The sequence below is a fragment of the Zingiber officinale genome, chromosome 6B, assembly GCF_018446385.1.
Source record: "Zingiber officinale cultivar Zhangliang chromosome 6B, Zo_v1.1, whole genome shotgun sequence".
NCBI lineage: Eukaryota > Viridiplantae > Streptophyta > Magnoliopsida > Zingiberales > Zingiberaceae > Zingiber > Zingiber officinale.
Genome location: NC_055996.1, coordinates 97025568 through 97040270, shown reverse-complemented (window position 1 = coordinate 97040270; position 14703 = coordinate 97025568). Strand labels below are relative to the sequence as shown.

General features: G+C 41.4%; 1 protein-coding gene across 3 annotated transcripts in view; it reads right to left on the bottom strand.

Annotated features, from left to right (window-relative positions):
- The window catches only part of LOC121993268 (probable inactive histone-lysine N-methyltransferase SUVR2), a 29935-nt gene extending 21976 nt beyond the window's left edge, over positions 1–7959 (bottom strand). For 2 of the 3 annotated variants that reach the window (XR_006115147.1, XM_042547996.1), the window contains exons 1-6: positions 7677–7959; positions 7282–7478; positions 6468–7059; positions 6241–6360; positions 4336–5516; positions 3679–3944 (exon numbers count right to left, since the gene is read on the bottom strand). Coding sequence is in view for 1 of the 3 variants with exons in the window: in XM_042547996.1 (XP_042403930.1) it covers positions 3679–3944; positions 4336–5516; positions 6241–6360; positions 6468–7059; positions 7282–7473 (2351 nt within the window). In the remaining 2 variants the exon portion in view is untranslated. Of the gene's footprint in view, positions 1–3678; positions 3945–4335; positions 5517–6240; positions 6361–6467; positions 7060–7281; positions 7500–7676 lie in introns of all 3 variants that reach the window. The other variant, XR_006115148.1, reaches the window with a different exon arrangement.
- Between the last annotated feature and the right edge of the window lie 6744 nt (positions 7960–14703).

Genomic DNA, 14703 nt, shown 5'->3' with positions numbered 1-14703 from the left:
GCGATGCGTCGCGCGATGCTTCCCGCGGCGGCGGAAGCGTCGCGCGACACCTCCGCCGACGCCGGAAGCATCGCACGGTGCCTCCGCCGGAGCTGGAAGCGTCGCGCGATGCCTCCACCGACGGCGGAGGCGTCGCGCTCCGCAGCGCGCGATCGCGAGATCGGGATCGCGGGATCGGGAGCACTGTTACAAACGAAATTTTTTTAATTAATTAAACAATTCCTAAGTGTGATATTTTGAATAGGCTTTTATAAACCCTAATTAAATTATCCCTATAAAATATATTTAAAATTTTAAAAAAAAAATAAAAAATAATTGATATTAAAAAAAATCTTTTTACTGTTTTAAATTTATTTAAATTTTTTTTAAAAAATAAAAAATTCTAATAAATCATATTTATATTCTAATAATTTATTATTATTATTTTTTGCTGTTTAATTTATATTTTAATTTTTTTTACCATTTTAAATATATAAGATTTAAACTAATAATTAATTAAATGAATAAACAATTAATTTATATAATTATGATGTATCAATTTTAATTCGAGTAATTAATACATCTTTAAAGAAAATTATATTTAATTATTTTTTTAACCATATTAAGTTGTTCAAGTAACTTATATAAAATCAATATACAATTTATTTTAAAATTATATACAATAAACATATCTATCTAATAATTACTATATATTAATAAAAAAATATCGAAACTGTATCGGCACGGCACGATACGAGACCGAAACCGTATCGTTCCGATCTGAGATCGAAACTTCGGCACGGGTCGAAATTTTAAACCTTGAAATCAACCCAATATTTTGAGTTTTAAGGATGAATGAAAGTCACATTAGGATTTGGCAAAGACCATTAAATAGGTGGATTTGGATTTATTTTGACTTATAATTGAATAATGTTTATATATAGATAGGATAGTCAAGTTCGATCCTATTTAATTAAAATAGTGATAATTTTAGAAGCTTAAGAATTATTTAATTCCACTGTCATTTCTCTTTATATAAGCACTCCTAACTCATCTCTCTGAACCCTCTCCTCTCCCTTAATCCCTCTTGCTCACCTACATCGCTTGTCCTGCCTCCTGCTAATCCCTCTCTCCAAGGTACTCTCTCTCCGGTAGCTTCACCCCTCTTCTAAATTGAGTATTTTAAGTTATGTAGCCAGATGAGTCATCTCATAAGCTGGGGAAAGTTCCTAAGGCATGAAAATCTCACTACGAGAACCTTCTCTTAATAATAAAGAAAAATTAATTAAGCCCTAAAACTTGACTTTAAAAAAGACTATGGACGATTAACCCTTGAGGAAAGAATGTTCCACATGGCATTAATCATGACTTTTCCTCATAAAGCATAACATTTTCACATTATCTATGAAATGAAAGAAGAAAATTAACTAAGCATGAATTAAAGATTTAAGATATCCTTCTAACAATTAACAGCCTCGTCTATTAGGAATGGACTTCCATTGGTACGTATCTTTGTAATAACTTATATTTCTAAAGTTAGTCAACCTAGAAACTTAGTTTTCTTGTTTATTTCTTACCAGAATTAAGAGTTACATGAGCGTATAGAGGCGTATGCGAACTCAACAATTATTATAAGGATACAATGATAGAATATACTACCCTTTTATCTTCATAAGTAGGGGTCGCAAAAAAACCCAAAATCAAATGGATGACCAATCCAATCCAAATTTGGATTATTCACATGTCAAAAAATGTAATGTATTTGAATCTTGAGTTAATATAGATATCTAGTTCAAAAATACTATTGACCCAAGTTTAATCATATAAATATATAATTTACTCAAATTTTAATTAGATACATTGTGAATCATCAGTTAGACATCTCTTTCATTGAATAACAGGACTACTTACTCTATAAAATAAATAGTAATAGCATTAAGAGCAACAAAAGACTAGTAAATTTTTAAAAATATATATATGATTTTAGTCGGGGAGACCATTGCATTGTGTGACTTTTATATTAATATTTTCATTTTTATCTCTATAATTATAAGTAGATCTTTGATATGGATTTAACTTATAATATTATAATTTAATTTTATTCAAGCAAGGTTCAAAATTTGAAACTGACTGAAATGATACTATTTCAGTATCGTGTTGATATTTCGATGCATGGTGTCAATAATGGAGGGGAGTTGAAGAAGATGAAGAATAAGGAGATATTGTCCATACTGAGCATGGTTTTAAATCTTGTATCATACCACGAAATAGTCAAATTGATAAATTAATAAATTATCAAAACTTGATACCACTCAGTAACAGACAATGTCTCCTTCCTTTATTTCATTCCTTTCCTCCTTTAACCTCTAATCTATCATCGGCATTATGTATTGGAGCATCAACACAATACTAGAACATTATCTTTTACCGAAACGATATGTTTTGACCGTTTCAACCATTTTATGCGGCACGGTACAAGATTTTAAACCATGAGATTAAGTATCTTTGTATTAACAAACACTTTAATGGTGACCTAAAATTTGATAACCAAGCGTTCATATTTAACTTCTAAACTCTTATCAATTTATTGTTCCTAAGCTTTTTGGTTATATAATAAGAAGCCACTGATAAATTTGAAATAAAGGTAAGAGATTTAACATCTATTTAGGAAATTATTATCTACAGTGGTCCAAAGATGAACCACCATGCTAGTTAGGAGTTGACTCATCAAACTCAAAATGGAGATTGACTTAAAAAAATAAAAAAGTATATGAAAAAAATAAAAAATGGATCTCATATCTTTTAAGTGATCTATGAGCCAAAATATAAATTTGACTCACTAACTTGAATTATTGTAAGTATATATTTGCTTTAATCTTTATTTAAGTAATAAGTTGATTATGACAGAGAAGGAACAATATCTTTTTGCTGAATAGAAAATGAATATTGATGATAGCATTGGATTGTGAGATGATGAAATTTTATTGTTCAATTCCAAAGTTTCAGTGCCCACGTTGTATCGCGTTGATGCTCACTCTTACAAGTATGTCAAGATTATTAATACTAATAGAATCAATAGTTTAATAATATCATTATTTATTTTTATAATTAGCATGAACTTGCACTCCTTATATTGGCATACCTACCGATATTAATAAAGCTTGTAAATATTTATATGTCCTAAAAAATATCATTATAACTTGTTAATACTTAATACAAAAATTAACTGATTAATATTCATGTAAGAGTAAATTATTAATATTCATTGATATATTGGAAACATCAATTAATTAATAATTTATACTAATATAAACTTGTAGTAGTTAAAACCTGCAAGAATTACTATTAATTGCAAGTATTACAAGTTACAGGTATCAACTTAATGTTAATTTAGTACTAATAAACATAAATTAATGTTAATTTCCTTATAAGGGTTTATTAAATAAATGTAACCACGGATAGCACACCCTACTTTTTGTTCAGCCATGTAGATATTTCGGACGCTGTAACTATTTGGATAATACAGATGGAATGGGAACACATGCGCAAAAAAACCAATTTCAAACATTAGAAGTTCTCCTAGTGACCTGAAAACTAACAGGACCAATAGTAGCAATAGTTTCAGCAATGATAGATCAAAGATGCCTAACCTACAGAAAAAAAAAAAGAAAAAAAAAACAAATCTTATGAGGAGCATACCTATGGTTAATAAACCTTGCCACATTACCATAAAACGTTGCATCCAAACAAAGTGCTTCTTCATCCTTAAGTGTACCTTCAGATCCCCAATCAGCATCAAGTAGCACAGGATATGTATGTTTTGCATTGCCAGTTGTTTGCATTGTCCTGTCATAGAGCTCCATGTTTGTCAGTACTTCCCCAACATATTCACATACAAATGCACCCCTAGGCAATTCATCAAGCGTTCTCAAACCCCATCCCTTTTCCTCAGATGTACGAAATACCTGGGTGCACGTAATAAAAACTTTAGCTATAACTCAAAAACTAAGTTGATTGGAAATATTTCTTTAAAAAATAACTTCACACTTTAATTAGGAACATCCCATTTTGTCTGAGAATTGGTTGTCAAGATATGCTCGATCAAAGATGTATGATATAATGATAAAAAATTTAGCAGCAACTCAAAAAGTATGTCTACTGGGATAAAAGAGCGAGAACAAAGCTCTAGTAGTATTTGAGATAGATATAGCTCTTTTCTACTGTAAAGAGAATTGGTTATAATGAAACATCAGGGTGTTCAACCAAAGCTATAACATAATGTGGCTGGAGACAGACCTATACAAAAAGAAAATGAGGACACAAATTTATTAATTTCCAACAAACAATAAGCTTCACCTGCAAATTGCGTGTAATGCCTCTCTGTACCAGACGATTGCCACAATGCATGCTGCAGCCACATTTGCTCCAACATTCTTTAATGAATTTCCTAACCAAATGTCCTTTGCATGGCTCTGGTGAAATTTCATTCTTGGATCTTTCTATAGGGCAATCTGGACAATAAAACTTGTGGTGCTTCTCTGGTTCACGATACATCGAAATACACTCATCCAAGAATTCCCTTTTTACAACCCCCTGTGTTGTATAGGCAAAATCACCTGCTGTTTCTCTTGCACATGAACAAGGAATTGGTGCAGCCAAACAATCATTGAAACAGTCAGCACAACAGTCCTCATCTCCAATTCGAGCAAGAGAAAAATTCAGATATGCACTTTGGTACACAATGTTTCGTGGTATGTAATTAAAAGATGGTGGATACTTATCAGTTGTGATTTCATTTACCACTGGTATTTGCACTCTTTCTTCACCTTTAGATATGTCATCCACATCATGGAGCGGCCTAAATTCTGCAAGTTGATATTGTGGTTGTTGAACCATGGCCAAACCCTGTGATGTATCCTTTGCAGATTGAGAAAATCCAGGTTTCTTTCTTTTCTTACTCGTCCCATTTTGATTATTCTCGGCATCATTATGACAGTGAGATGGACCAGATCTATCCTGAAAACCACCAGACAGTGTTGGACCTAAGAAACAATCTGAACTTGCGGGCATGCACACAGTAGGCGTCACAGGTTTCTTGAGTGAATCGAGCAAAGAATTTATCTGTACAAAATTTTCCTGATCATTGTCAGTTGTTTCAGAACCTAGTTCTAAAAAACATTGGCACATCTCATTCATAAGGTTTTTAATGGAGAAGCTAGGTTGCAGAATCTTAAATGATCTCAGACATTTGTCCTCCACTAGCTTGTAAACATCCTCCAAATTTGGCACATGGAAATCGGGTCGATCAGAATTGTACCAAAATGATAGTTTTACATCCCCTAGATCTGATGAACCAGCATTGACATTGACAGAAGATGAGCCCTGAACTGACAAGATTTTGGATGGGGACCCTTTGTTGCATGTGTTATCTAGGAGGTTTTCTTTATCCTTCTCATTTTGTTCATCATGTGTTCCATCTCGAACAACAATTTTCTGCAAAATAGGACTCTTCGAAGAATGTTGATGACTTGCTTCACCTTCAAGAGACAGAAGGGAAAATTGAATCAATCCCGAAAAGTTCTTTGCATGACCAATCACTTGTAGATAAATACAGCATGCCTGGTACTAAAAAAGAGTGCTTCTTCAAAGGAAAGCGCCATGATTAAATTACAAGTCTATCTAGGAATTGTGAAGTCACTAAAACTACAATTTGAATAAGCCACATGCTCAAACTTCTAATACCACCATATGGCCTGAAGTGGTGCAGCTACTCAGCACTCTGATATTCCTACTACGTTCAGAGCAACGAGTCAAACACGGCTTGAACCTAACAGGAATACTTATACTACCCAAACTAGATCAACTGGTAAAAATCACAGATAAGAGAGACTGGATGTCAGGTAGACACAAACACCTAAGAGTGACTACTGTGCTATTATCCTTGTGTAAAATTTGTTAGCCTAATTGACAACATTCCTTAATGCAGTAAAAAATCAGTCTCAAAAAAAAGTGCATAGGTCATTTTTCACATTAAAGACAAATCTTACATTTCAAGGCACAATAAAATAAATATATATAAGTAATGTAACCCCAATATCAGACGATAGAGATAGTAACAAACTAGAGATAATATTCTAATTAGATATTAACAAATTATTTTTGTAAAACCAAAGTGCATAATGCTTCCAAGGAAGTGCTGGAAGCACAATATAACAATTAATGCAAACCAACTACACAGAAGGGGGAAGATTGTCAATATACCAACATCATGAGAAGAAATGGGCCGAGGAGGGGGTATCACTGCAATAGGAGTCTCACATAATGGTATGTCATCATCACGTGGTTCATCTTTAGGCATGATTGGAACAGAAGAAAAGTTACCTGCATTGAGTTTTGATTTTCAAAAGTCAATTACTCATTCAACTTTTAATTTTCCAAGCAAAGAATCATCAATCGTCACTAATCATGAAGGTACTTAGAAAGCATACCAGTTTGATCTGGACCAGAACAAGCTTCGAATCCTCGTATTTGAGATCTTGTCACTCTAGAATTCATAAGAGATGAAGTTTGGCCAGTCCTTCTGTGACTATCATATATCTGAGGTAACAAGGTCTCAGTTGTCCATTGCTTCTTAGACAATGGCGGCGTTGACAATTTCTCAGGTGCTTCTACAAAAGAAGTAGGCTGAGATGATGTTTCTGTGACTGTTTTGCCTTTGTGGTTCCTTGAGTAAACTGCTTGATCTTTTCTAAGTTCTATTTCAGGCAATTCTGATTCAACTGTTTTTCCTCTGTTATTCTTTGAGTAAACTAACTCAGAACGGGCTTCAGGCAATGAAGTTTCAACTATTTTCCCTTTGTGGATCATTGAATTAGCTAGCTCATCTCTTCTTGTTTCAGGATAGGCTTCAGAAGTAACATCTCCTTCTAATTTTGGCCTTTTAAGTGAAGGCTCTGCAGCTGCATCAGAGCTAATCACTGCTGGCCCAGGGTCATTGGCTTCTTTCCTATTTCTTGTTCTTTTCTTCAGAGGCTCAGGTTCGTTACTAGCAACATCATTCTTACCCATACTGCCCATATCCTGTTCAGATAAGTTAATAATGCTTGAGCCTAGAAAGAGAACACATTGAAGAAACTACACATACAGAAGATCTAAATTAGGATACAATTCTCATTCATCATAAAGAACCTTCTCATGTTCCTCGTGAAGCTTTCACGACAAAATTTCAAAAAACAAAAAAAATATATTATAAAAAATGGAAAACTAAAATCATAGAACAAATAAGTAGCATCAGAATGGTACCTTTGATTCTGACTCTTGCATGTCTAGTATAGCATCAGCGAGAACTCTGTAGTTCTCAGCTTCAATGTGCTCCCAGTTATTATCATAAACCTTAAGAAGCTTCTTCAAAACCAGTTTAGCTGTTTGCATAGGTATCCCGATGGCCTTCATTGCATTCAGTGCTGCCATAGCTTTTGCAGGAACCGGAGCCATTCCAACTACAATATCACCAAGAAGAGCTACAGAAAACAAGGAGATCGAAAAATGGCAAATGCTGACACGAAAGAGCAAAACTCTACAACAAAATCCAACGCAGAGAGCGAATACAACCCTAAATGCTCAAACGACGGTTAGAAAAATGCAAAAACCTACAAAAAAATTCCAATTATATCCAAGAAATAGAAGGAAAGACCTACACTTTCTAAGATATTCGAGGCAGATTAAACTGAGATACAACAGATCCGCGAGATTGGGTGGGAACGCTTCGATCGGCTTTGATCAACGGAAGAGGGGATGTCAGTGGGAAGCGATGCTGGGGGACGGCGAGACGAGAGCATGCAGTGTCGCCCTTGACAGCTCAAAGCATGGGAAGGAAAATGAACACAAAGGGGGGAAAAGCAGCCCTGGAGTCGGGGCACGAAGCGACACTACATCGCTCGCTGAAGTCACGACTCGGGACCAGTGCCGCGATTTGTGTTCCTGCTGCCTTGGGTTAGGGCAAATGCATTTAATAATTAAATTTGCGGAAAATTATATCAATTAAAAAGAAACAAATAATATAAAATAATTAGATTGGTGTTTTATAGACGGATTTAGGAGGCTGAAATTGAAATAAATTTTTTTTTATTATTTTTGGTGTATGATAGAAGAAAATCGGAATCAAAATAAGAATTTAATATCTCTGATTTCATAATATCCTCATCCCTTAAATTATCATTAAATTCATTCATCCTCATTCCTTCCTCTTTTTTTTTTTTTTTTTTTTGAGACAACTTAGCCCCAAGTCATCCAAACCTCTTCTCCAAGATGAGCGTCTTCTTTGCCCCTTTTCTTTCCCACCCGCCCGAGCCTCCTCCATTCTTCTCCTCCTTCTCTTCCTCTCGGTCACACCCTCTTTCTTCTTCCCCCTTCTTCTCGGCGCATATTTCTCCTCCTTTTCCTCCTTGCTCAGTCATTTGAGTTGTTGCCATCGAAGCTGCTTCTTCCCCTTCCTCCTCCTTCCTTTCTTCTCCCTCCTTCTCCTTCTCTTCCCCTCTCAATCGAAGTTGCTCTCAACCGAAGCTTCCTCCTCCCAATCAAAACTGCTTCCATCGAAGCTTCCTCCTCCTAACTAAAGTTGTTGTCATCGAAGCTGCTTCTCTGGCTTCCTCCTCCTCCCTTTCTTCTCCCCTCTTCCCCTTCTCTTCCTCCTCCCAATCGAAGTTGCGGCCATCAAAAGAAATTGCAATCTATAAGTAAATTATTTTATCTAAATGGTTTTTTGGAATTATGATTTATCCTAAGTTAATGGCTTTTGATTTTGGAATTGTGTTTAATTTGTCATCGATTGTTATGTGATATAGATAAACATGGCACGACCACCATTTAACCATAGAAGACGTAGATTAATGTGAACTTTATGGAATATGTATGGAATGCTCATGGTTTGTTTGTTTGTCATACTTTATCAAATTATAATACTTGCATATCATCGAAGTAGGATTTGTAAGTACCTCAGATTAGTTTTGATGTATTCAACTAAGTCAAGTTATGTTCTGTTATATGTTTGATCCATATGTCTAAGTGTGCAGAAACTTAGGAATATAAGAAATCAAGCGAAAGACGCAGCTAGCGAAAAGGGTGTCATGGAAAGCGAGTTAACGAACTTAGTGCATCCGAGGGATGAGATACTGTGGAAGAGTACACCAGTGAACGAGAAGGGCGCGCGTGCTTCTGAGGGATGAGAAGCCGAAGCAAAAGACTACTCGAGGAGAAGGCTAAAGTTGGGTTTGGATGAGCTCAACTCTCCAAGCAATCGGAGTCGAAGCCGGAAAAAGTCAACTCTGAGCTAACTTTATTTAGACGCATGTACCAAATCCAAGTGCTCGAACTCCGAGCGCCCAAGAGCCCAGACTGCCTTGCTGCCAAACAGGTGCCTCGTCGCTGCGGATCACTTTTGGGTCCATGTCAATAGCAATTTAGGAGCTGAAATCGGTCTGAGCGCTCAGGAGTGGATAAACGGCTTATCACTTAGCCGTTGTGAAGAGGATTGAGGCAACCAACGGGGGACGCCTGGACTAAGTCTGAGCACCTGGGATCCTCCCCGTCAGCAAATAGTCACTTCTGTTGGTGTAATTTGCACTAACGGTCTAACTCAGATTTTGATGAATGACAAGTGAGTTAAGTTAGGTGTTATCTTGATCTAACGCATTTACCGAGTGCGCAAGTTTCGGGATGTTCGATTCCTGATTGCCAGTCGGGATGTTAGATTCCTGACTGGAAGAAAGTTCAGTCAGGATGTTCGAATCCCGATTAATAGTCGGGATGTTCGATTCCCGATGGGAGAAGACCGGATGTCCGATTCTGGTAGATCGGGATGTGCGATTCTAGATTAGAGAAGACCGGATGTGCGATTCCGGTAGATCGAGATATGCGATTCCTGAAGTCCGGATGTGTAATTCCGGAGGTAACTCTACACCTGATAAGTAGAGTTAAGTCACTGGAGGAGAGTGAATAAGTGAGGATGCACCCCCGTTCGAAGGGACAGTAGGCGTTGGTCTGATTTAGGTCCATTTCGGGAACCTAAATCGAGACCTTGATTAGATCCTGATCTCAGGGAGACAATATCTAATTATTACTCTTTACTATGATTGTGCTAACTCTGTTTTGCATGATACACCTTGTATTATTAGACTAACATGTTTTGCAGGACTAAAGGAGCACAAAGGCCTCGAGTGAATAGAATCTGAGGTGCCTTCTAGGTGAACGAAGGCGCCTTCCTACTATTCATGGAAGGCGCCTTCAGTGTTATGGAAGGCACATTCCTCAAGATAGATCTTGGACCTCATCGCAGATAAGGCACAGCAAAGCCGGGATAAAATTTCTCTAGTTGGAGGCGCCTTCCACATCCCTTATAAGAGCTTCTCGACCCAAGCTTCAGACACAATTGATATACGAGCTTCTGTGCGTCCAAACGATTTCCTGACTGCTCCAACTTTCTGCTGCTGCTCTGTTATAACTCTGCTATGCCCAACTGTCACTAAGAAGCTCACCAAACACCGAGCTCGAGCTGACCAACTTCAGACATTGTTTGGTAACTAAAGTTTTGTATAGCATTTAATTTCTGCAAACGGAAAGTGTAGCGTGTTACACTTCTCCGATCTTTTTGTACTCGATCTCCTCTTCCAACGGTTTCAGAATAGTCATTTAGTAGATTACCCATTGGTAGGTCCGCGGTACCTGGATCTTAGAGTAGGAGTCGCCGAAGGCTCCGAACCATGTAAAAATCGCTTGCATTCGTGTCTGATCCGGCAGTAAGAATGGGGAACCCACTTCCTGAAGGGGATCAACCTGAGGACTGATGAAAGGCTATGCGGTGGATGGCCGAGCCGAGCGGATGGGTAGGTCCGAACGGAGCTAGAGATAAGCCCATCCATGGGCTCATGTTTCCGACGCCAGGGCAGGAAGACCGAAGGGCCGAGCGGGAGTCCGCTCGGCAGGGGCCAAGGGCCAAGGGGGTTGTCCGTTCGGCCAAATAGGGGCGAGGGTATAGAGGTTGCCGAGCGGCCTATGCGCTCGGCTCAGGATATGAGATATCAGCAGAAGCATGTCTGATGATTAGGCCGTACACAAGATCGCACGATCTTGCCGTCACATCATGGAGAGGCTGATACAGTAACAGTATGGTCTCATGGACGTCTCCCTGACAGATCCATATTCAGACATGGCCCTTCTGACAGACCCATACCTGGGCATGGTCAAAGGCAGGTGGTTGCTTTGATTGGCACGCCCAGGCTTCTTTGAGAGATCTATATAAGGCTTCCATTTCTCCACTGGAGGTATATAAAAAAAAAATCTTCATCTTGAAGCCACCTTTTTATTATTCCTCGCCTGACTTGAGCGTCGGAGGGCCGTCGCCGGGACACCCCTCCCGGCTCGGTTTTGTTGCAGGTTCACCGGAGCATTCGAGGATCTAGCAGGAAGCGCCACGTGCCCAGCGTCCACTGATAACCGATTCGGACAGGATCAAATTGGTGCCGTCTGTGGGAACGCTCCTGCATCCGATCAGAAACAATGGACGAGGCTGGACGACAACACACAGTGACGCTTTCTAGGGAAGAACTCGACGCTCTGGTCGAGATAAGGGCCGCCAAAATTGTTGAACAAAAACAGAAAGCAGCGGCCGAACGGCCGGAGCAACAAGCAACATCTGCGTCGGGTGGCCGAGCGGAAGCACCTCCAGGCACCGTCGCATTCCACCGGGCCTTATTTCGCACCCCTGAAGCCGGACCAGCTCGGAGAGATAGAGACTCTTCTTCAGACGAAATGCCAAGGCGAGATGACAGAAAAGGGAAAGCTCACCGGGCGGATTCATCTCCTGAGAGGACCAATCGCCAATTCTCGGAGGCTATTCTACGAGACCCTCTACCCAAGCACTACGTGCCTCCGACGATCGGCGAGTACAATGGAACAACGGACCCGGATGACCATCTGGGTAAGTTTGACAACACAGCCACGCTCCACCAATACACCGATGGAGTGAAATTGCGTCTTTCTTACCACCCTCTCGGGTTCCGCTAAACGGTGGTTTCGGAGGCTGCCGGACGGATCCATCACGAGCTTCAAGGAATTCCGAACGACCTTCCTCGCCAGTAGTTGGCGGTATCAAAAGACAAGTGTCGCCTTGTTCGCCATCAAGCAAGAGCCGAAAGAGCTTACATTCGAGATTCAACCAAGTGGCGATGGACATCCCAGCGGCCGCCGGAGACGATGAACGCCTTCACGCAAGGCCTTGCGGATGGGGACTTCTTCCGGTCGCTCATCCGAAAGCCGCCCGAGACTATGATCACATGCTACATCGAGCCAACGAATATATAAATGTGGAAGAAGCGCAAGCCGCTTGGAAAAAGGAAGCTCCAGCCGAGCGGGCACCTACTCAGGCCGAGCGGACACCGCTCAACCACCTAGAGGACCGAGGGCCGATGCAATCCGATCCCCTGCCGATCTCATGTACAAGAGGTGGCTGCGGCCAAGCCAAAGAAGAAGTGGACCCCTATGTTCCGCACCTTCAGACGGACACGCACGACACGAGGGATTGCCGAAGCCTTCCTTTGTATCCAATCCTCCCCGGAAAGCCGAACGACGATCTCCTCCCATCGACGGAGACATAGGACCCATGAAACGGACCGAACCCGCACCGAGAGACGACATCGGCAGGCGGCACCGATCTCCAAGGCGGAGAATCACCGGGCGTCAGAGAACGGTCCCGACCGTCCGCTCGGGAAGAGGAAAAGTGAACAATACTTCCCGGGCGAAATCGATATTATTGCTGGACCGGAGGAGACTCAATCGAGCTAGAAAGGCGGGCGTCCGGCAGATCCACGCGGCTGTAGCCAAGAGCGGGCAAGTGGACCGGAAATCACTTTCGGACCGAGGACTTGGAAGGAGTAGAAGTGCCTCACGACGCTTTGCTCATTAAAGCGGTAGTAGCAAATTACACCATTCACCGCATATTTGTTGACACAGGGAGCTCGGTCAACATCATATTCAAGAAGGCGTTCGATCAGCTGCAAATTGATCGAGCCGAGCTACTGCCCATGACGACCCCGCTCTACGGGTTTACGGGCAACGAAGTTCAGCCGGTCGGACAGATCCGACTAGCCACCTCGCTGGGAGAGGAGCCGCTCAGGAGGACCAGGACAATAAACTTCGTGGTGGTCGACTCTCCATCATCCTACAACGTCATTTTGGGACGACCGGCGCTCGGCGAATTCCGAGCGGTTGTCTCAACCTTCCACCAGAAGATAAAGTTCCCCGTGGAGGACAAAGTAGGAGAAGTGAGTGGAGATCAGCTAGCAGCTCGGCGGTGCTATATAGAGATGATCCGAGCAGAAGCTTGCTCCGCTCGGAAGGCGCCCCGAATCGAGGTAAATGCCATAACCGAGAAACCTCCTGCTTTAATTTATGATGAAAAGGAGGAAGTTCAGATCCATCCGACCCAACCGGAGGCCACGACTTTTATCGCCTCGGATCTGGAAGAAGAGCAGAAGGAGAAGCTGATCCAATGCCTCCAGCGAAATCATGATGTCTTTGTCTGGTCGACACATGAGTTGCCTGGAATTTCGCCAAGCCTGACGCAGCATGAGTTGCATGTCCGACCGGACGCTCGGCCAGTGAAGCAGAGAAAAAGGGACTTCAGTGCCGAACAAAATGCCATCATCCGAGCGGAAGTAGAAAAACTTCTGAAGGCCGGCCACATACGCGAGGTGCAGTTCCCGATTGGTCTCCAAGCCGGGCGGCAAGTGGAGGGTCTGCATCGACTTTCGAGACCTAAACAAAGCATGCCCCAAGGACTTTTATCCTCTGCCCCGGATAGATCAGCTGGTGGACTCTACGGCCGGCTGCGAATTAATTTGCATGCTTGACGCCTACCAAGGATATCATCAAGTGCCGCTCGCCCGGGAGGATCAAGAAAAAGTAAGTTTCGTAACGGCCGACGGCACATATTGCTACAAAGTGATGCCGTTCGGATTGAAGAATGCCGGGGCCACCTATCAACGCTTGATGAACAAGGTGTTCAAGGAGCAAATCGGGCGGAATCTGGAAGTTTATGTGGACGATATTCTTATCAAATCCGTCCGAGCGGCCGATCTTTTCAAGGATGTGGAAGAAACCTTCCGAACACTGCGTAAATATGGAGTCAAGCTAAATCCCCAGAAGTGCCTGTTCGGAGCTAAAGGAGGGCGCTTCTTGGGGTATATAGTGACCGAGCGGGGAATCGAAGCAAATCCCAGCAAGGTGAAAGCACTGCAAGACATGCCGCCCCCAAGAAATACAAGAGAAGTGCAAAGGTTGACCGGTCGGATAATTGCTTTATCCAGATTCATCTCCAGAACCGCCGACCGGAGCCTGCCATTCTTCAAGATCCTGCGCAAGGCTACTAAGTTCCAGTGGGATGAAGAGTGTGACCGAGCATTTGAAGAGTTGAAGACATATCTAAATTCTCTGCCTGTGCTGGCCAAGCCGATCGTGGGTGAGTCACTGTATATGTATCTGTCGTCAACTGAGCATGCTGTAGGCTCAGCACTTGTGAGGGCGAGCGGCGAAGAGCAGCCCATTTAAAAGACGCCGAATCTCGTTACGGCTCGAGAAGTTGGTCTTAGCTTTGGTTCTAGCCGCTCGGCGCCTTCGACCGTATTTCTTGGCTCACACCATCATTGTCCGAACGAACAGTCCACTCGGAAG